This window comes from Emydura macquarii, unplaced genomic scaffold (genome assembly GCF_026122565.2).
Source record: "Emydura macquarii macquarii isolate MOO-44397 ecotype Brisbane River unplaced genomic scaffold, CSIRO-AGI_Emac_v2 contig_306, whole genome shotgun sequence".
NCBI classification, from domain to species: Eukaryota; Metazoa; Chordata; order Testudines; family Chelidae; genus Emydura; species Emydura macquarii.
In genome coordinates, this window is record NW_027130443.1 from 907,030 (window position 1) to 928,407 (window position 21,378).

The 21,378-nt window shown below is 61.9% G+C and overlaps 3 protein-coding genes across 3 annotated transcripts in view; 2 read left to right on the plus strand and 1 right to left on the minus strand.

Moving 5' to 3' along the window:
• TMEM256 (transmembrane protein 256) overlaps positions 1–21,378 on the minus strand; it is a 159,514-nt gene that overhangs the window by 31,599 nt on the left and 106,537 nt on the right. The window lies entirely within an intron of this gene.
• PHF23 (PHD finger protein 23) lies at positions 765–8,174 on the plus strand. The gene is made up of 5 exons (XM_067555585.1): positions 765–893; positions 2,718–2,749; positions 3,123–3,215; positions 4,006–4,609; positions 6,369–8,174. Exons 1-5 carry the CDS (start codon positions 872–874, stop codon positions 6,575–6,577), a joined length of 960 nt encoding a protein of 319 aa, XP_067411686.1. The 5' UTR covers positions 765–871; the 3' UTR covers positions 6,578–8,174.
• Positions 8,873–21,004, plus strand: DVL2 (dishevelled segment polarity protein 2). The gene is given in 16 exon segments (XM_067555595.1): positions 8,873–9,210; positions 12,461–12,530; positions 12,805–12,941; positions 13,655–13,764; positions 13,953–14,085; positions 14,576–14,643; positions 14,646–14,665; positions 14,761–14,830; positions 15,236–15,375; positions 15,778–15,854; positions 16,119–16,186; positions 16,709–16,843; positions 16,939–17,070; positions 17,282–17,458; positions 17,927–18,151; positions 18,310–21,004. Coding segments are annotated over 16 exon segments (2,247 nt in total). The 5' UTR covers positions 8,873–9,025; the 3' UTR covers positions 18,810–21,004.

Below are 21,378 nucleotides of genomic sequence, written 5' to 3' on the forward strand. Positions count from 1 at the left end.
AGTCTGGGACATACAAAGGGGCTCCCAGCTCCCTGAGGGTAGGACATTGTGGGGGGGGGGGGAGGGAGGAAGAGATGTGCCCATGGCAGAGAGCAGAGGCCACTGCCACTGGGTGGCTGGGGGCAGCTGGAGGTTTTGGGTAATGAGCCAAGGTGGCACCAGCTTGGATTGCCCTAAATGCGCTGCTTGGCTAGGGAGCCCTATGTGGGCGGGCCTCTGCTGCCCCTGCCCATCATCAGCCCCTGCCCCTTCCATAGCTGGGGGGAGAGAACCCAGGAGTAGTGGCTCCTAGCCCGCCCGCTCTAACCACTAGCTCCTACTCCTCTCCCAGAGTCAGGAAGTGAAAACAGGCATCCTGCCCTTCCCCCACCTTGGGCTTGGGATGGGAGGGGTCATGGTGGGGGTCCACCTCATTGGTGGTAACAGCGTGACCCTAGCCAATCAGAGCCACGTTTGGGGTGCGGTCAGAGCCGGCAGGGTCCTTTCCATACGAGCTCCAGTCCCCGGAGAACTACAACTCCCAGCGTCCTCCAGACCGGAAGTTCGCCGGGGGCATAAGCTGAGGACTCCATGTCCCGGCATGCCCCGCGGGGGCACGGAGGTCGAGCGCGCAGGCCCGGCGCTGGGGCCGCCGGGAGCTGGAGTCCCGGGCCGGCCGCGCGCGGGCAGGGGGGAGCGGGGCTGTGGACTCCATCTCCCAGGGTGCAGCGCGGCCTCGCTTCTGCTGCCGCCGCCGCCGCCGTGGGGAGGGGAGCGAAGGGGGCGGCCGGGCCGGGCGGGGCGGGGAGCGGAGTCGGGCGGCACCGGACGGAGGGAGAGAGAGAGCGGAGCGGCCCGGGGTGGGAGCCCCGCGCGGGGCGGCGGCGAGGCCATGGCGGAGCCCAGCCCGGAAGGTGCGTGCGGGGGGGCACGGCCGGGGTGGGGGGCAGAGCCGGGCTGGGGGGCAGGGAGAGCTCGGACTGGGGCTGGGGGGCACGGCCGGGGGGGAAGGCTGAGGGTAAGGCTGAGGGGGGAAGAGATTGGGGCAGGGAGAGCTCGGACTGGGGCTGGGGGGCACGGCCGGGGGGGGAGGCTCGGACTGGGGCTGGGGGGCGGGAGCTGGGGGGGTGGCGGAAAGGGAGTGCATAGCAGTGGGGAGCCGGGGTACATGGGGGGGAGCTGCAAGAGAACCGAGAGGGGCTGGGATATGGGGAGGGAAGAGCTGGTGGCAGGACTTGGGAGGGGGGGGACGAGACCGGCGTGGCGGGAGGAGCTGGGCACCGGGGGCACGGGTGCGGCGGGGGGGCTGGGCACCGCGGGGGGGAGGCGAAGGGTTGTGGGGGCTCGAGGGAGCGGGAGTCAGGGGGCTGTAAGGGAACCGAGAGGGTCTGGGGGGCCGGGATATGGGGAGGGAGGAACTGGTGGCAGAGCCCGGGGGGTGAGACGGGTTTGGGGGGCAGAGCCCGGGGGGGGGTGAGACGAGGGCTGCGGGAGGCGAAGGGTTGCGGGGAAGGTGGGACGGGGGGGCTGCGAGAACCGGGGGGGACAGGATATGGGGAAAGGGGGGAGCGGGGTTGGGGGGCCCCCGGGGCTGGCAGTAGGAGGGGGGTGGTTGCAGCGGGGGGGGGGGCAGGAAGGGGAAGCTGGAGGAACCGGGGGCGAGGACTCGGGAGGGGGGCACTGGAGGGAAGCGGCTGTGAGAACCTCGGTGGGGGGCTGTGGAGAGGGAACTGGAGCCGGTAGGGCACCATGGAGGCTAAGAGTTGGGGGGGGGGGGGGGGCTGGGAACTGGAGTCCAGGGGGTGGTTTGGCGGGGCGGGGGGGTTGGTTGTTGCTGGCTGGGGTGGGGGTGGGGGAAGTGGTGGCAGTGGAGGGGGCTGCTGGAGGGGCAGTACAGGCGTGGGGGAGGCGGTGGCGGTAGTGGGGCTGGCGGAGGGGCAGTACCGGCAGGGGAGAGGGGGCTGGCGGAGGGGCAGTACCAGCGGGGGAGGGGAGCAATGGCCGAGTGGGGGAGGAGCTGGCAGTGAAGGGGGGAGCAGCTCTCAGGGAGCCGGAGGGGGATGGGCGGGGATCCAATGGGGGGAGGAGGAGCCTGGAGAAGGCTGGGGGGAGGGAGCCGGGCCACGCCCTGAGCTCCTGGCTGGGGGGAGGGGCAGGTTCCTTTCCCTAGGGGCGGGGCCTCATCTCCGTGCTCCCCCCCCCCCCCCGCTGTGGGCTCTACCTGGGGGGCTGGGGAGGGAGAAGTGGGGTGGGAACACGGGTGGGGGTGGAGTCTCTTTCCTGTGGATTTGGCATCTCACAAGAGTGGGAGGGGCAGGATCTGTGACTTGGGGGGCTGAGGTGGGGGGGGGTCAGTGTCCTCTCTGCGTGGGTGGGGTGGCAGGATCAGAGTCGTTCTCTGGGGGGGAGAAGCAAGTTTGCTGGGGTGGGGTCTCTCTCGGGGAGGGTGGGTGGCATTGTGTGTGTGTCTGGGGAGGGGATGGAAGTGTGGGTCAGTGCCTCTCATGGGGGGAGTGGAGGGTGAGCAAACATGGGGGCTCAGTTTCCTCAAATGAGAACGTGGCGTGGGGGGATAAAGATCCAGCCCCCCAAGTGTGGGACATTGGGGGGGTGGATCGGAGAGGGGGCTGGGAGGGCAGAAGGGCAAAGAGGGTGGGGGAGGCCTCTGCTGCCCCCTGACAGATGAGGGGGAAGGGCTTAGAACCCCCCAAACTTATCCTTTTCCCTTTATTTTCCAGACCCACCTCCGAACCTGAAAGCAGAAACACAGGTGAGTCCTGGTCCCGCCCCCCACCTCGGGTCCCACAGAGTGTGGGGTGGCCGATGACCCCTTCCTGCCTGGGGTCCCGACCCCCAGCTTGCATGCCTCGGGGTAGGGGAAGGTCTCGGGGAGGGATGTGGAGCGGCAGCAGTTCTCCCCCCCCTCCCAATCTAACCACTAGCCCCCACTCCCCTCCCAGAGCTGGGGAGAGAACCCAGGAGTCCTGGCTCCCAGCCCCCCCCTGCTTTAACCCACCCCCCAGGTATTCGGGTGCGATTCACCTGTGAGCCCCTGATGCCAGGGCGTGGGAGGGGTCGGCTATACTTGGAGGGCGGTGGCGTTTCAGCCCCCCCTCCTCCCCATCATGGCTTTCTATTCCCAGCCCCCCGAGAAGCGGCGGCGAACGATTGAAGATTTCAATAAATTCTGCAGCTTCGTCCTGGCCTACGCTGGCTACATCCCGTCTAGCAAGGAGGTGAGCGGGGTGGGGAGGGAGGGGCCCATGGCGGGGCATGGGGGGGGGGCAGGGGCCCCTTATGCGACTACGTGTCCCAGCATGCCTTTCCAGCAGCTCCCTGGAGCAGGGGGTTCTGGGCTCTGTAGGCTTTTCCACAGGCCTCTGAAAACTACAGGTCCCAGCATGCCCTGCAGCTCGGCCGTTTGGAGGAGAGGCTGGAATGTGGCACTGTGGGAGCTGTAGTGTTTTCAGTGCGTGCTCGGAGGGGGGGGGCCCTCTTGCGAAGCATTGCATGGTGGGAGTTGTAGTCTCTCCGGCTGCCCCGAGGTGTGCGTGTACACACACATCCCAGCAGGCCCTGGGGCCCGGCTGCTGGGAGTGTTGCATGCTGGAACGTGCTGTTTTGGCAGCACATCCTGGTTTCTCCACAAGGCGTCTTGGGGGGCGGAGGTGCAGCACGGGTGAGACTACGTGTCCCAGGATGCACAGCTCTGCCCTGGAGGCCTCCTGGCACCTGCCAGCCCACATGGCCGAATGGGAGCTGTAGTCTAAGTAAGCAGGCCAGAGACCTGCTCCTTGCATCCCATGAGCCTGGGCCCCGTTGCATGCTGGGAGGGCAGCCATTGCCTGGGCCCCGTTGCATGCTGGGAGGGCGGCCACCACCCCGCCCCCAGCCTGGGCCCCGTTGCATGCTGGGAGGGTGGCCACCACCCCGCCCCCAGCCTGGGCCCCATTGCATGCTGGGAGGGCGGCCACCACCCCGCCCCCGGACGGAACCTCACCCTAACCTGCCCTTGCCCCGTGGCAGGAGAGTGACTGGACGCCGTCGGGCTCCAGCTCCCCGCTGCGGGCGGAGAGCGTGGCGGACAGCGACGGCTGGGAGTCGACGCACTCGGACCTGCACACCATTGAGACCTTCGTCAAGAAGGCCAAGTCCTCCAAGAAAAAAGCCTTCCGCCGCCTGAAGGCGGACAGCTCCCTGCTGGACAAGATGAAGCTGAAGGACTCGCTCTTCGACCTGCAGCCGCCGGCGGCCGTGCCCAAGGCGGGCCCGCCGGGGGACAAAAAGAAGGAGAAGCGCAGCCGGCGGGCGGCCCCCGAGGCGGGCCGGCGCAGCCGGGGGGACTCGGCGGGCGAGAAACGCTCGCGCATCAAAAAGAGCAAGAAGCGGAAGTTGAAAAAGGCCGAGAAGAAGCTCAAGGCCTCCCTGAGTGAGACGGACTCTGAGGAGGAGGCGGGGCCGGGCCGGGCCGGGGAGGAGCCACCCTCCGCCGAGGAGCTGCTGGCTGAGGGCAAACTGGGGGGCGGGGAGGGCAAGGAGTGCGGCAGCACCGAGACCAGCCAGGATGGTGACGGCAGCTCCAGCGAGGGCGAGATGCGGGTCATGGACGAAGACATCATGGTGGAGTCAGGTGAGGGGGTGGGGCCTGTTCTGGGGGGCGGGGCGTTGAGTCATGAGTCACAACAGGGTGGGAGGGGGCTGGCTGGAATGCGGCTCCGCCTCTGCTCCCACAGGTTGGAGCTGAGAATGGAACCCAGGAGTCCGGGCTCCAAGCCCCCCCACCAGACCCCTCTCGCCTCCCAGAGAGAGAACCCAGGAGTCCGGGCTCCCAGTGCCCCCTGCTCTAACCTCTAGACCCTGCTCCCCTCCCAGAGAGAACCCAGAAGTCCTGGCTCCCAGCCCAACTGCTCTAACCCACCAGACCCCCCTCGCCTCCCAGAGCTGTGGAGAGAACCCAAGAGTCCTGGCTCCCAACCCCCCTACTCTAACCACTAGCCCCCACCTCCCTCCTGCAGCTAGGAACAGAACCTGGCTCCCTGCTCTAACCATTAGGCTCTTCTCCTCCCCTGCCACCCCGCTCTGTGGAACAGAAACCAGTTGGCTGAATTTCTTGCACTGGAGTAAGATAAACAGTGGGGCTGGCTCAGGGGCAGGGATTGGGACAGGGGCAGGGCCTTTCCTCTCTAGGGGGCGCCGGCTGCCATCCAGCCCCATGGCAGGGGTCTGGTTGGCCTTCTGACTGCTGAATAAATATCTCCTTCCCCCGGGGTAGCAAGCCTGGGGCCGAGAGGTGGGCAGTTCGTTAACTGTTAATTACCGAGGGGCTTTAACGAAGGGGGCTTGTTTCCAGCGACATGGAAAAAGAACTGTAATTAGGAAATGGGAACCGAAGTCATTTCTGTGTCACTTCATTGGAGCTAACTCCCACCTAGTCATTAGAAAGACAGCGCGGAGAGAGACTGGACTGAAACGATCAGGAGGGGTCTTGATTACAGTAGACGCTCTGGTCCCCCACGCCCCGGCAGGGCTCGAGGCAGAGTGGGTTGAAGCGCACTGGCCTGGGATAGGCGGAAGGGCCGACTGCTTTCCTCGGTTGCCCCCTTCTACCTTGAAATCGAGGACTGAAGGAAACCCCTCGTTATTTTTGTGTCGTGAGCGCCTGGAGAGCCCAGTCAAAATGCTCCTGCCATTCCGGTTGGTAGGGAGGGGTCTGCGGCGGGGGTCCCAGCCCACTGCTGTCTTTGGAGGGTTAAACAAAGAAATGGGGTCGCTTCCCTCGCACCTGGCGCCTCGTCCAGAACAACATTCCAGCCCAGCTCCGAGCCCCGATGTAACTCGGTCCCGGCGAAATGGGCAGTGGAAACCTTCCTGTCTAGCTCGCCCGTCAGAGAGTGGCTGGGGAGCGGACAGAGCCGTGCAGTTTCTGAAGCTCGCACCTGTGTCCCTGGGAGAGCCTCCCATCCCTTTACGCCCCCGTTTCGTGCTGCTCTGGCCCACGCCCCTGCCAGAGCCGGGATAGAACCCAGGCGTCCTGCATCCCAGTCTGGCTTTGGGAAGTGCAGGCTCAGGCTAGGGCTCATCTGGGTGTGTCTCTACACTGCTCTCCAAGCCCCCGTTGGCGACAGGAAACCAGCCCTGAGCAGCTGGGGAGCAACCAGGGCCTGATGGCTGGTGGAGCTGTGATGCCAATGGGGCGGGGCTAATGTTGGTATGGCGGTGAAGGGGCGGGGCTCCCGGAGTTGTGATGCCCAAGGGGCGGGGCTAGTTTTGGGTGAAGGGGCGGGGCTCCTGGAGTTGTGATGCCCAGGGGCAGGGCTCGCAGGGCAGCCTTGCTCTTCTCCAGGCCCTGACCCCCAGCTTTTCTCTGCCTCCTTCCCCCTGCCCCACAGGGGACGACTCGTGGGACCTGATCACCTGCTACTGCCAGAAACCCTTTGCCGGGCGGCCCATGATCGAGTGCAACCAGTGCGGGACCTGGATCCACCTCTCCTGCGCCAAGATCAAGAAGACGAACGTCCCCGACATCTTCTACTGCCAGAAGTGCAGGGAGAGCTCGCGGAAAGCCGCACCGGCCCCCCGGGGCGGGGGGGAGCCCTAGAGACTGCCCTGCTCTCCCGGCTCCCTCGGGGGGCTCCACCCCCTCGCCCTAAGTGCCGAGGGCTTCGGGGATTCAGACACCCCCCCTCACCCCGCAATCTCCCACTTCACCCTCAGATCTACGTGCTCACTTTACCCCCATTGGCTGATGTGGGGGTGTGTGAAATTGACACGTGGGGGTGTGTGTGTGTAACATGAAGCTGCTGCTCTTTCCAGCCCCGGGGTGGGGTGGGGAGAGAGGTATGGGGGGGGAGGAAATTGGGGGTGCTTCTCCCCCCCCGGTTGTAAATAGAAGGAAAGCGGATGGGGGGAGGGGTTTATTTTGTGAGTGGTTTTTTTTACCCCCCCCTCCCCATTTCCTTTTTAAAATGGAGACTTTAATCCTGCCTTCCCCCCCTCCCTCCCCAGTTCGACGTGGATGTGGGGTGCAGCGAGGGGGGGGGAGCTGAGTCAACATAAATGCAGGGTGTGTTCGGCAAAGTTCCCACCAAGGGCCCTTTTTTGCTGGCCGGAGAGCAAGGGGCTGGGCCTGTAGGTTCAAAATACCCCCCACACCCCCCCCTCCAAGCAGCGAGGGTCAGCTGGGGGATATGGCCGGGGGGCTCTGCGGAGAGGGACGGGGACTGAACAGCAGGGGTGCTGCGCCGGGCGGGGGGGCCAGGACCTTGCCTCCCTCCAGGGAGTGGGGACAGTGGAGCGGCCCCCCCGCCCCAACCAGGGAACCAGATCATGGCCCCCACCCCCTTTAGACGGCTCTTTAATCTGCGTTTATTTGGGGGGGGGGCATTCCAGCCCACCCCCTCTTTGTTTTAATAATATTTTGCAGCTTGAATGTAAATAAATAACGTGGACCCTTTTGCGTTTGTACAGGAGAATCGGGCCGCCCTCTTTTCTGTGTCGGGGGGGGGGGCATTTCTGGGAGACCTTGTTCCCCCATTGCGGAGGGGGGGGTCCACAGGGCTTTCCTGGCTCTGATCTGGCCCCATCACGGGGGGGCCTGCCTGGGTCAGGGGTGGGCTATGGGGGCCTTTCCCTCCTAGGGGGGTATCTCTCTGCTTCCTCTCTCGGCCCTAAGGGGGTGGGAGTCGCCCGCTCTAATGTGCAGTGGGGTGGAGCAGTTTCCCCTTGGGGGTGCCCCCAGCTGCACCCCCCTTGTTGCCCCCCAGGAAAGGGCAGATGGGGGTCAAGCGCACACAAAGGGTGTGGGAGAGCTGGTCTCGGCGGGGCTTTGGCCCTCGACCAGGAAGAGGTGGGGGTTGGATCCCTCACGGAGAAAGTCAGCATCTTGGTTTGTGTAGGACCTACTGTAAACAACCCATGCCACGGCTCGCCAGGCTCCAGCCCTCCGACATGTCCCATGTTTCAGGTAGGATGGACAGACAGGGATGTAGCAATTTCCCCCTCCCCAGCACCACTTGCTGGGAGAGGCTGGTGTAGCTGGGTGCCCCCCCCCCACACACACACCCAGGGCTCCTGCCCCACTCCCCACAGCAGCCCCTGCGGGGAGGGATGGTTTTCAGCTGCTAGTGTTTGTTCTCTGCATGGCAGCAGCGCCTAGCACGCGTCTGGGGTCTCAGGCTGCCCCCCAGTCCCCTGTACCGCCCAGACAGAACCAAAACAGTCCCCCTCCCTGGCGGACTCAGGTGCCCGGAGCTCTCAGGGCTGTTATTCCCCTCTGACAGATGGGGAAACAGGCAAAAGGCGGCCCTACCGAGCTAACCCAGCAGACAAGGGCTTTGATTCCCTGCTCTGCCCCAGGCTGCCTGGGGGGAGGCGCGCTCTGCCTCAGTTTCCCCTGGGGCCCGGGGGCTGTGGTGGGAGTACCTGGGAGCAGTGTCACAGGCAGCGGCTGCGCCTGGTCTGCCTGGGGAGGGGGCGGCGGCCTGGGGGGGTCTCGCTGGGCCCCCTGCGTCCTTCCAACGCCCCAGGCAGGCGGGAGGAGCCGCTCCTTGCTGCCCCCCCCCCCAGGCTAACGGGGCAGACAGCAGCAGCCCCCCCGCGGCGCGCAGTGTGCTGCTCCTGCCCGCCCCTCCCCCCGTTGTCCGTGGCTCCCCCACTCCCTTTCCTCTCCCCGTGGGGCCCCTCCTCCCCCGGATGTTGCGCACTCTAGTAGTGACGCGCTGACGTCAGCCCGCGCGCGCGGGCAGGAATCCCTCTCGCGCTAGACCACACCCACCCGCCTTCCCCGTCACGTGGCCGGCGGTGCGCACGCAGCCGCCCCGAGCCGCGCGCACCGCCCCTTGACGCGGAGGCGCGTAGCCCGCCCCCTCCCCCCACCCGCGTAGCCGTAGAGACGAGTGCGAGAGAAAGAGGCTCGCGCGCGGGGCCTCCCCTTCCCCCACCAACTCCCCCTCTCCGGGATTGATTCGTTCCCGTCCGGCCCCCTCTCCCGCGCGCGGGGGGGGCCGCTCGGCGGAGGCGCAGGCGCGCCGGCGGGCCGGGCCGTACCATGGCGGCGACCGGCGCAGGGGGGGCGGGCGAGACCAAGGTGATCTACCACCTGGACGAGGAGGAGACCCCCTACCTGGTGAAGATCCCGGTGCCCGCCGAGCGCATCACGCTGGGCCACGTCAAGGCGGCGCTGAGCCGGCCCGGCGCCAAGTACTTCTTCAAGAGCATGGACCAGGACTTCGGGTACCGGGGACCCAGGCGTCCGGGAGAGCCCGCCCCCATCCCTCGGGGGGGACCCAGGCATCCGGGGGACCCAGGCCTCCGGGAGACCCCGTCCCCATCCCCCGGGGGGGACCCAGGCGTCCGGGGGACCCCACTCCCGTTCCCCTCCTTAGGTGGGACCCGGACATCCAGGGAACCCATTGCCCTACGGGGGGGGACCCAGGCGTCCGGGGGACCCTGCCCCCATTCCACTACGGCGGGGGACCCAGGCGTCCGGGGGACTCTGCCTCCCATCCCAAACAGGGAACCCAGGCGTCCAGAGGATCCCGTCCAACCCCACCCCTGCCCTGGGGAGGGGGGGGGACCCTGGCCTCTATGAGATCCCCTTTTCCCTGGTCCCCACGGGGGTCCCAGCCGTGGGGCGGGACTCCTGCGCCTCCCCACCCTCTCCAGCTGCAGCGCTGGAATGACAGCATCTGGCCGGGGTAGTCACCAGGTGGACGGCGGGCCAAATCCGGACCAGCCTGCTGTCGGGGCACCGGGGGGGGGGGGGGGGTAGATATCCCTACAGGCGGCTTTGTCACTAATACGTTCCAGGGCGTGGAGCTGGAAACAGGACGGTGATGTCAGGGCGCTGTCGTAGATTAATAATGTTCGTCACACGCCGCTCTCCGTCTTCTCCTCTCCAGACCAAATGAGCCCAATTATTTTCAATCTCCCCTCCTAGGTCGTGTTTTCTGGACCTTTAATCGTTTCGGCCGCTCTTCTCTGGACTTCCTCCATCTTTCCTGAGACGCGGCGCTCAGAATCACACTTCGCTCCAATCGACGCAAAATCAGTCCTTCTTCCGCGCCGATCACCATGTATCGTGTCCGGTTCTGGGCACTGTGGTTCAGGGGAGATGCAGATAAATTGCAGGAAGTCCAGGGAAGAACTACCAAAATGATTCAACGTCCGGAAAATGCGACCTGTGCGGGAAGATGGAAGAAATCAGGTTTGGAGAAGAGACGACCGAAAGGGGACGTAACAGTTTTCAAGTATGTTGTTGCAAGGAGGAGGGAGAAAAATCATTCTTCATGTCTGAGGCTAGGAGAAGAAGCAATGGGTTTAATTTGCAGCGAGGGAAAAGGTTGGACATTAGGAAAAACTTCCTTTCAGGGTGGTTAAGCACTGGAATAAATTGCCAGGGAGGTGGTTGAATCTCCCTCAATGGCGCTTTTAAAGAACACGAACTGTCAGGGATGCTCTAGATAATACTTCGCCCTGCCACGAGTGCAAGGGACTGGACTACATCCGTGGCTCTCAATCCGACCCCTCTCAGGAGTCTGATGTGTCTTGCATACCCCCAAGTTTCACCTCGCTTAAAAACGAGTCGCTTTCCAAATCAGCCATAAAAACACAAAGCTGCCGCAGCACGCTGTGACTGAGAAATTGCTGACTCTCATTTTTATCACCTAATTATAAAATCAATCAATTGGACTATAAATGTCACACTTACATTCCAGTGTATGGTTTATAGAGCAGTGTAAACAAGACATTGTCTGTATGAAATTTTAGTTTGCACTGACTTTGCTAGTGCCTTTTCTGTAGCCCGTTGTAAATCTAGGCAAATAGCTGGATGAGTTGATGTACCTCCAGAAGACCTCTGCCTACTGCCAGGGATATGCCGTGTACCCGTGGTTGAGAATCACTGGACTAGATGACCTCTCGAGGTCCCATCCAGTCCTACAACTCTTATGATTTTATAGCTGTGCGTGTATTAATAACACTACACAGACACCGGCATGGGATCAGTAAGAATCCCCAATGGGCGTCGGACCAGAACCGGTGACCCATAAAGAGCAGGGGCTAAATAACAGAACGTAGATTAATTGCAATGCAAAATTGTCATTAATCTGTCGGTGTGGGTCAGAATTAATCGATGGGAGGTTATAATTATCCCGAGTCGGCGCTGATTTATAAATGACCAACAACATACCTGGCTTGTGTTACAAATAACATCGCCATGAGGCTAAATACAATACAGCTTTGTGGCTATAAACAGTGGCCACTGTGAATGCGTAAATCGGTCATAAATGACAAATCGTGCAGTATGGATTACGGATTAAGAACATCTGGGCGTGGAAGTATTTATGAGAAGATGTGAAGTGCTGGGTTATACAGACATGCCAACATTGAGTAAATAGGCTTGGCAAAATTAGATTTAAAAAAAAAAATGCTTTTGGTGGCTAACATCTCTGTAAATTCAAGTGTATTTCGTTCAGTTTGTATCAATTTTAAATTTTCACACTTGCGCAAAATTTAAGTGTTTTTCATTATTATCAATATGATTGTCACCGTGGCGTAAAATGGTCGGATTGAAGCAATTTGATGAAGTTTGATCCATTAGAAATTGCCACAGTGGTGTGAAATTATGCATCTTAAGCTTTTTTTTCCCAATTGTTATCCATTTTAAATTGTCACAGTTGTGCTAAACGGTGGGTTTTAAGCCCGTTTTAATTTTTATGGATTTAAACTTTCTTGACTGTGGGAAATCATGGGGCGGGTCGGACAGTAATTATTCAATGACCGCCAGCGATAAGATTCAAAGAGTTAAAACTTTATAACTGTTAAACCAGAAAATGTCAACATCACGTGGCCAAATAAAAAACGCCAATAGCCTTATACTCGGTTCTCAAGGATCATTTTTCTTCTTTTTCCTATCTGTAAATTTTGATGATCATGAGTGGACGTATTTTGATTTTGTGAAATCAATGTTTATGGACATTTACTGATAAAAATCTAATCCTTCCAAGCCTAGATATAAATATTAGGCTAATAATTATTAATTATAATCAAACCTTGATTTTACTTTATACATAACACCACATTTATCTATGTATTGGGTTATTTTTATTAAGCAAACATAGATTTTAGGGTATAAAATAACACAATATAGATGTTGAGTGGTGCATAAATAGCTTGTGGGGATTTGAATGCCGATGTCCTGGCTGAATTCCCAGCACTGCTCTTCCCATTCAGCCTCCTTAAATTTCCCCCGAATGTACGTGAGAGTTAGTGTAATTATTTGTCCGCGTCATGTGCTGTAGCCACGGACTGGGATCCCATCGTGCTAGGTGCAGGACGAACAGAACGTGGTTGTGTGGTGTTGCGGCGTGGCTGTTAAAGAGCTTCTGTGTCCCTCCCCAAAAGTGGCTGCAACACCGCTCCGGGCGAGGTATCCCTGGATACTCGGGGGGCTCTAATCTGTTCCCGTTTCTCTCCGTCATAGGGTTGTGAAAGAGGAGATTTCCGATGACAACGCGAAGCTGCCGTGTTTCAATGGGAGAGTCGTTTCCTGGGTATGACAGCATGGCTCATTCTCCGTGCGGTGGGAAGCTGCACTAGGTCGTAGAAATGCCTGACCCGGATCAGATCCATGGGCCCATCTAGCCCGGCATCCCGCCTGCTGTCCTAGATCAGCCCAGTGGGCCCACCCAGCCTGGTATTAGCCCCTCCCCCCCAGATCAGACTATTTCCAGGAGTGGGGGGGTGTTTCTGATTCCGGGGGGCTGTGGGATGGTTCAGTCCAAGGCAGCTCACGCATCCTTTGTCCCGTCTCTCCCCCCCCTCCAGTTGGTGTCTTCGGAGACCCCCCAGCCCGAGCCAGTGCCATTGCCCGTGGAGACCCGACCCGAGCCATCACCCCCGCCACCCCCCCTGCCTGTGGAGAGGACCAGCGGCATCGGGGACTCCCGGCCCCCCTCCTTCCAGTGAGTGCTGTGGGGGGAAGGGTCCATTTCTCAGTATTGGGGGGGGTCAGTCCTCTGCATTGGAGGCTGGAAGAGTCCACACAGACAGGGGGTGAGGGTGGAAGAGTACACTTGCAGTACAGGGCGGGTTTATATCTTGTGCATTGGGAAGTGGAAGAATCCAGTTGCCAGTAGGGGGAATTGCTCATCATGGTTGGGGTGTGTGGAAGAGTCTATCTGCAAGGGGTGGAAGAGTCCACTTGCCATGCTGGAGGGGGTGTTAAATCCTCTGTATGGGGTGGAGGAGGAACCACTCATCCTGTGGCAGGGATGTGGGGGAGAGGGCTTGGGGGAAGAGTTTACCTGCCAGGATTGGGAGGTGTTAAATTCTCTGCATTGAGGGTGGAAGAGTCTAATTGCCAGTAATGGGGGGAACCACTCATCATGGAGTGGGGAGGGGGTGGAAGAGTCTACCTGCCAATAACGGGTAGGGTGGAAGGATTCAATTTCCTGTACTGGGGAATCATTCATCACCAGGTGAGGGGTGGAAGAGTCCACCTGCGAATATGGGGTGAGGGATGGAGCATAATCTGGTATAATCCCCAGACCTGTTTGCAGTCGATCAGAGTGCAAGAGTCCACTGACTAAACGGGGGAGGCGGAAGGGGCCATCTGCCCATGATGGGAGGGCAGCAGCCGTGGACCCCGGGAGTAACCAGCCTTGGGTCTTTGCAGCCCCAACATCTCGGGCAGCCGGGAGAACCTGGATCATGAGACCGAGACTGAGTCGGTTGTCTCGCTGCGGAGGGAGAGGCCCCGGCGCCGGGAAAGCACGGAGCATGGTGGTGAGAGCACCCGGACCAGCCAGGACTCCTGGGTTCTTTCCCCAGCTCTGGGAGGGAAGGGTGGGGTCTGGTGGTTAGAGCAGGGGTGATCGGGAGCCAGGACTCCTGGGTTCTCTCCCTGGCTCTGAAAAGGCTGTGGGGCCGTCACTTCAACCTCCTGACCCTGGCCCTTGTTACCCTCGCCACAGGCGGGCACCGGCTTAACGGGCAGTCGCGGCTGGAGCGGCACCTGGCCGGGTACGAGAGCTCGTCCACCCTGCTGACCAGCGAGATTGAGACCACCAGCCTGTGTGACTCCGATGACGACGACACCATGAGCAGGTCTGAGGAGGGTGCGAGGGAGGGCATGAGGGGCAAACCCCGTGGGGATCCCTGATGGTGGGCTGGAATCTGGGGTGGAGTCATCCAGTGGGGTCACCCTGGTGGTGGTGAAGGGGATTCAGTCCCCATGGGTGAGGGGGATCCAGGGGCAGGGTAGTCTAGTGGGATACTGGTGGTGTGGGGCAGGGAGTGGGGGGTCCCCTGGATGGTGGGGGGATCTGGGGCAGGGTAAGCTAGTGGGATACTGGTGGTGTGGGGCAGGGAATTGCGGGGGCCTCTGGGTAGCGGAGGGATCCGGGGGCAGGGTAACCTGCCCCGAGGCCCTTCCCTCTACTGGGGGACCCCTGGGGTGGGATAGGCCCCAGGATGCTGGAAGGCAGGGGTAGAGGAGGGGCAGCCAGTCGTGTGTCCCCCCCCCCCCCAACGCAGGCTCAAGAGCCTTCTCCCCCACAGCCGCAGACATAACCTCTGCTTCCCCCCCCCCCCCCAGGTTCAGCAGCTCCACGGAACAGAGCAGCGCCTCCCGCCTCCTCAAGCGCCACCGGAGGCGGCGGAAGCAGCGCCCCCGCGCCTGGAGCGGGTAAGGTCCTGGCCATGGGCTGGGGTGGGTGGGGAGCAGGTCTGGGGGCTGCGTGGCCTCCGCCCCCACTGACTGCCCCCCCCCCTCCGTTTCAGACATCTTCCTTCAGCAGCGTGACCGACTCCACCATGTCGCTGAACATCATCACGGTGACACTCAACATGGGTAAGGGTGGGGGCGGAAGTGGGGGGCAGCTGGCGTGGGGATGGGGAGGAAGAGGAGCAGCTTCTGTGGGGGAGGGGGTGGCTAGCATAGGGGTGGGGAGGGTGGATTTGGAGGAAGGTCCCATGGGGGGGTGGAATGGAAGGTACCAAATGGAGGAGGGGAAAAGAAAGGAAGATTCCAAGTGTGTGGGGGATGAGAATGGAAGATTCCAAGCATGGAGCTGTGAGGGGGTGTGTGTGAGAATAGAAGATTCCAATGGGGGCAGAGAATGTGGACCATGGCAAGTGGGAGAAGATGGGAGGGAGAGAATGGAAGATTCCAAGTGGGTGGGGGGGTGATGGGAAGATTCCAAGAGGAGGCGGAGCTTCCCTTGCTGACCCCACCCTCCCCATCTCTCCTGGGCAGAGAAGTACAACTTCCTGGGCATCTCCATCGTCGGGCAGAGCAACGAGCGGGGGGACGGGGGCATCTACATCGGCTCCATCATGAAGGGGGGCGCCGTGGCGGCCGACGGGCGCATCGAGCCAGGGGACATGCTGCTCCAGGTGTGGCCCCCCCCTTCCCCCACAGCCGGGGGTACCGGTCACTGCTCGGATGGGAGACTGGATGTGTGGGGGTCTCTGGTTGTGCTGGGCGCTGCACAGACCCTCCGCACAGTCCCAAGATCAAGGTCCCAGGCCAGGATCAGGGCCCCTTTGTGCCAGGCTCTGCACAAACCACCACTCTGCTGCCTGAGCGTGAGGCCTGGCTCTAACCGATAGGCCACACTCCTCTTCCACAGCTGTGGAGAGAACCCAGGAATCCCAGGCCCCCCCCCCCCTCCCCCGCTCTAACCACTAGCCCCCATTCCCCTCCCAGAGCCAGGGAATGAACCCAGGTGTCCGGGCTCTGCTGTTCACCCTGCCTAGGAAGGATCCGGGTCACTTTGCGTTGTGCTTTTCCCACAGGTGAACGACATTAACTTTGAGAACATGAGTAACGATGATGCCGTCAGAGTCCTGAGGGAGATCGTCCATAAGCCGGGGTGAGTGGGGGGCTCCTGCCCTCCTGGGCGGGCAAGGACAGGGAGATGCCTCAGGACCCCTTAAATGAGCCACTCTGGGCATGGGCCGTGTCTAAGGCATCTCGGCGCCAGACGAGGGCTCCCTGTGTAACCAACCGTGAGGTGGCTGCATCTCAGCGCCGGGTGAGGGGTCCCTAGATAATCAGCTGCCCCACCCCAGAGGTGGCTGCATCTCAGTGTCAGGTGAGGGCGTTGGGGGTTTACTTCCCCCCCTTTCTCTTACAGCCCCATCGTGCTGACAGTGGCTAAGTGCTGGGACCCGTCCCCTCAGGGTTACTTCACGCTGCCCAGGAGTAAGTACTGACGTCCCAAAACCAGCTCCGGGAGGTGCCTGCCCTTTGCACCCAAGTCTCCCTGCTGACTGGGAGTTTGGGGGTGAACGGGTTGCCCCCTCCAAAGTATAGGGATGCCCTAGCCCCTACCCCTAGGAAAGGGAAGCTCACTTGCACCTTGCAGTCATGGTTGCTGGGATACCCATCTCTGGGGGATGTGTGGGGGTTGCTGGGGTTCAAGGTGGTCGATGACCTCCTGCGTCTGGAATTGGGAGGGTGCCTCATGGTGGGCTGAGGGGGTGGGGTTGGACTGGGGGTGCTGAAGAGGTACCCCATCTGCGGTCAGGGTGTTGTGTATGGGGGGGTCTGTAGCTAGCAGGGGAGGGTACTCCAGCTCTTTGGGGGTCTGTGTCTGTATATCGGGGGGGGGGAGCACCCACAACGTACATGTCCAGGGTGAGTCTGGGATTGGGGGTACTGAGGGAGGCAGGGGGAAGCTGGCTTTCGAGAGCCGACTCCGCCTTTGCTCTTCCTGTCCCCCAGACGAACCCATCCAGCCCATCGACCCGGCCGCCTGGGTCTCCCACTCGGCCGCCCTCACCGGCGCCTTCGCCGCTTACCCAGTCAGCAGCTCCATGAGCACCATCACCTCCAGCAGCTCCGTCGCCGAGACTGAGCGTGAGTACCGGCATCCCTGGGCGGGACAGGCCCCGCCCCCTGCCCCGCCTCCACCCCCCTCGGAGCCAGTGCTCCCATCTCTCCTTTCTCCGCAGGCTTTGACGACTTCAATCTGTCCGTCCACACGGACATGGCATCCGTCACCAAGGCCATGGCCTCCCCCGAGTCGGGCCTGGAGGTCCGTGACCGCATGTGGCTGAAAATCACCATCCCCAACGCCTTCCTGGGTATGTCCGGGGGGTCAGCCCCGAGAGGGTTCTCTGCAGGACGGTGCCCGCTAGCGCTGCTCTGGGGCAATGGGGCTGGTCCCACCTGCCAGGGGAGAGCGCCCCAGTGGCCCTGTCCCCCCAAAGCCCAGCAACCCCTAGTGCCAGCCCTGCCTGCCAAGGGAGGGTGCCCCCTGGCGCCCCGCTGAGTCCCGCCTTTCCCCCTCCCCAGGCTCGGACGTCGTGGACTGGCTGTATCACCACGTGGAGGGTTTCCAGGACCGGCGCGAGGCACGGAAATACGCCAGCAACCTGCTGAAGGCCGGCTTCATCCGGCACACGGTGAACAAGATCACCTTCTCCGAGCAGTGCTACTACGTCTTTGGGGACCTGCGCGGCTGCGAGAACTGTGAGCGGGCCCCCCCCCCCCCCCCCGCCTGTCCCCCCACGTTGTCACGGCCCGGATTGGGCGGGTGGGCGACCCACAGATGTGGGGCGTGGTGACTAGCCAGGTGGCCAGGGTCCCTGGGACGGAGCCGTGTGGGGCGACGGAGCCGGTGGGCCCGAGTTCCAGGCGACGGGGCTGGCGCTCACCAGGCCACCCTGCACCAGAGCTGCTGACACCAACCTGGGTCGTGTAAATGGAGTGCTGCCCCTCCCCCCCCCAGCCTGGGCTCTGTCAATCATTGTGCCCGCCCTGATCACCCCATATCCCATCCCTGAGCTCGGGTTGGGAGGTGCGGTGGGGGAGAGACGAACAGGGAGTGGGAGCCAGGGCTCCTGGGTTCTTCTCTTAGCTCCCTGCCCCCCCCGAGCCCCCTAGCTGGGGAGGGACGCAGGGGGTCTGGCCGGCTGATCCTCCTCCTCTCCCTTCCAGACATGGCCAACCTCTGCCTCAACGACAACGACGGCTCCAGTGGGGCATCGGACCAGGACACGCTGGCCCCCCTCCCGCTGCCGGGGGCCACCCCCTGGCCCCTGCTGCCCACCTTCTCCTACCAGTACCCGGCCCCGCACCCCTACAGCACCCAGCCCCCGCCCTACCACGAGCTCTCGTCCTATAGCTACGGCCTGGGCAGCGCCGGCAGCCAGCACAGCGAGGGTGAGTGAGCCGGGGACCGCCCGGACGCCTGGGTCCCATCCCCAGTTCTGGGAGGGGAGGGGGCTGGGAGGCAGGACTCCTGGGTTCGCTCTGTGACGGGTGCTCCCACGGGATTTTGGGGTCACTAACCGCCCCCTCCCCCGGCCATCTCGTTGCAGGGAGCCGGAGCAGCGGATCCAACCGCAGCGACGGAGGCGGGGGGGGCAGCGGGGGTGGCCGCGGGAAGCCCAAGGACGAGAAGGCGGCGCCTGACTCGAAGTCGGGCAGCGGCGGCAGCGAATCGGAGTACTCCACCCGCAGCAGCCTGCGGCGGGTGGAGCCTGGGGGCGGGGCCAGCGGGGGAGGCCCCGCCCCAGCAGTGGGCGGGGCCGAGGCAGGCGGGGCCCCCCAGCGGAGTCACCACAGTCTGGTGAGCAGCATGCGCTCCCACCATTCCCTCCACTCCTACGGGCCCCCCGGCGTCCCCCTGCCCTACAACCCCATGATGGTGATGATGATGCCTCCCGGCCCTCCCAGCACCGGCCCAGCCTCCGTGCAGCCCCCCGGCGCCCCCCCTGTCCGTGACCTGGCCTCCGTGCCCCCCGAGCTCACCGCCAGCCGCCAGTCCTTCCACATGGCCATGGGCAACCCCAGCGAGTTCTTCGTCGACGTCATGTGACACCCCCTGGCTGCCAGGGGTCACGTGACTAGGTGTTGGTGTCACGTGACCTCCGTCCACGGAGCCAGCTGTTGCCCGTGTGACCGACTCCTGGCCCTATGACTCCATCCGCGGTTGCCTTGATATCACGTGACCTCCACCCGTGGAGCCGCCTGCTGGCATGTGACCAACCCCTGGCCGCGTGGCTCCATCCGTGTCTGCCTTAATGTCATGTGACCTGCCGTGTCATGTGATGATGCCATGTGACATAGCCCTGCCATCATGTGATCTCTGTCCACACGGCCTTTTGGGGTGACGTGATGCAGCCTTGACCTTTCCTGACCTCTAGCCCCCGAGTTTTTCAGTGTTCCTCTGCCGCGTGACCCTTGACATCACGTGACCTTCAGCCATGGAGCCTTCTGGGGTTATGTGACTGACTTCCTCTCACCCCCCGTGGTCACGTGACCCACGTCACACGAGCTTTATCGACCAAGTCTTCCGCCATCATGTGACCACAGGTGGGCCACGTGCCTCAGTCTCCCTGTCCTGGCGCTGCCTTGATGTCACCACGACCCACGGGTGGTCAGGTGACCCCAGGTGACCACCTTCCCATGTCATGGGGCCACGCCTCTCTTAAAGTCACGTGGCCAGGCGGGCCCCCGTGACCTCCAACCGCTCAGCTTCCCGCGGTCACCTGACCCCTGTGGGGGCTCAATCCTGGGCTTCCTCTCCGGTTTTGTGCGGTACTGGCCCAAACCACCGTCTCCCCTCCCTCCCCCCTGGTTCGGTACGGACCCGCCTCCCCCTCCTCTGTACCGCCCCAGCCTCGCGACGACCACAGACCGGTGTGGATGAAGTGACAAGATCTTTTTTTTTCCGTTCCAAAAAGATCCTTTTTTATAACTTTTCTATTATCGATTTTTTTAAAAGAAAAACACGTTTTTTGAGACATTTTTATAAACGTTCTTTGTATTAAAAAAAACCCGGACAGCTTTTGAAAGGTCATTTTAACTTCCCCACCCCCCACTTCCCCTAAGTGGGGGGTCAAAATACAGCCCCCCCAGTGAGCTATCACCCCAGTTTCTCCCCCAGCATCAACTCACTCCTTTCCACCCCCCAACTTGCTGTTACGGGGCAGTCACCCCACTCCACGCACCTGGCTGATGTTGCCCTGTCTGCCCAGGAGGTCAATCTTGGGGTTTCTGCTAGGGAAGCCAAGACCACTCAAGGTGGGAAATTGGAGGGGTGTGTTGCTTGGGGGGCTCCCAGTTGGCTCGGATCATCCCCAAGGGGTGGCAGTTCTCTTCCCTCTGCACACACGCAGCTTATGTACCTGGCCCATGAAAGGTGCTGGGGGGGATCCCCATTTCTCTAGCACCCCACATAGGCCTTGCATATCTTATAAAGGGGGCTGGTGGGATACCCCATTTATTTAACACCCCACAGAGGCTATGTACCCTAAAAATGTGGTTGGGGTTCCCTTTTCTCCAGCCCCCACATAGCCTATGTACCCCCAAAATGGGGTGGGGTTCCTCTTCTCCAGCCCCCCCACACACACACTACCTACCCCCCATAAATGGGGCTGGGGGATCCCCCGTTTCTCTAGCTTCGCACATAGGGTACTTACCCCCCCATAAATGGTGCTGGGGATCCCCCATTTCTCTAGCACCCACATAGGGTACGTACCCCACCTTAAATGGTGCTGGTGGGGGGGCTCCCCAGTTCTCTAGCAGTGCCCCCCACTGCTGGGGGGGAGAGGGAGCAGACTCCTATTTTGAATAATGTATTTATTTTTTAGCTCTTTGTGTATTAAAAATAAAAACAAAAAAGAAAGCAAACGGCTCCCTGAAAATCGGGGTGCGCGGGGCGGTGGCTGGGCTCCTCGATACGCTAGCGCCTGGACTCAGAGGGCCGCGCCTGGCCCAACTCGGTGTCCCTCACCCTGGTATCCGAGCCCCTGCCCTTCCCCGATTTAGCCCCACAACCGCCAGAGCGGGAAACCGAGGCACCGAGCGGCCGCGCCGCTTGCCCAAGGGACAACGGACTCCATCCCCACCCCTTTGGCTACGAGATCCTGGCAGACGATGGCCTGGGCTTGATTTCCCACGCCTGTCTGGGCCACCCCATGGCAACCTAGCTGGGGCAGGAACCCACCTCTCCTTGGGGTGGCAATGCTGTAACCGTGGGGGCTCCCCTGAGCTCGGCTCACCTGTCACTGCTGGCTTCCCCGGGGCTGTTTGCTCCAGCCTTGGGGTTCGGGCCCCAGAGCCTCAGATTTCTTTCAGGGCCTGTCAAGGGGAGTTGGGAGCCTCAAACCCTGGTGGGACCTGGGACTTAGTATTTCAAGAGCTGGGCCTAAGAGATTGTGGAGCCCTCTGACGCTTTGGGGTGGAGACCATGGTTGATCGGGTGGTGGGGGACAGGACGCCTGGGTTCTCTCGCTGGAGCTGGGAGGGGACCGTGGGATTTGGGGGCTATTCTGCTTCATGGGGAAAATGGTTCGCAGTGGGGTTGGGCTGAGGCAGGCCCGGTTACCATGGTGATAGCGTCCTGGCGTCAGGCTACCTCAAAGCAATGGGAGGAGGTGGCC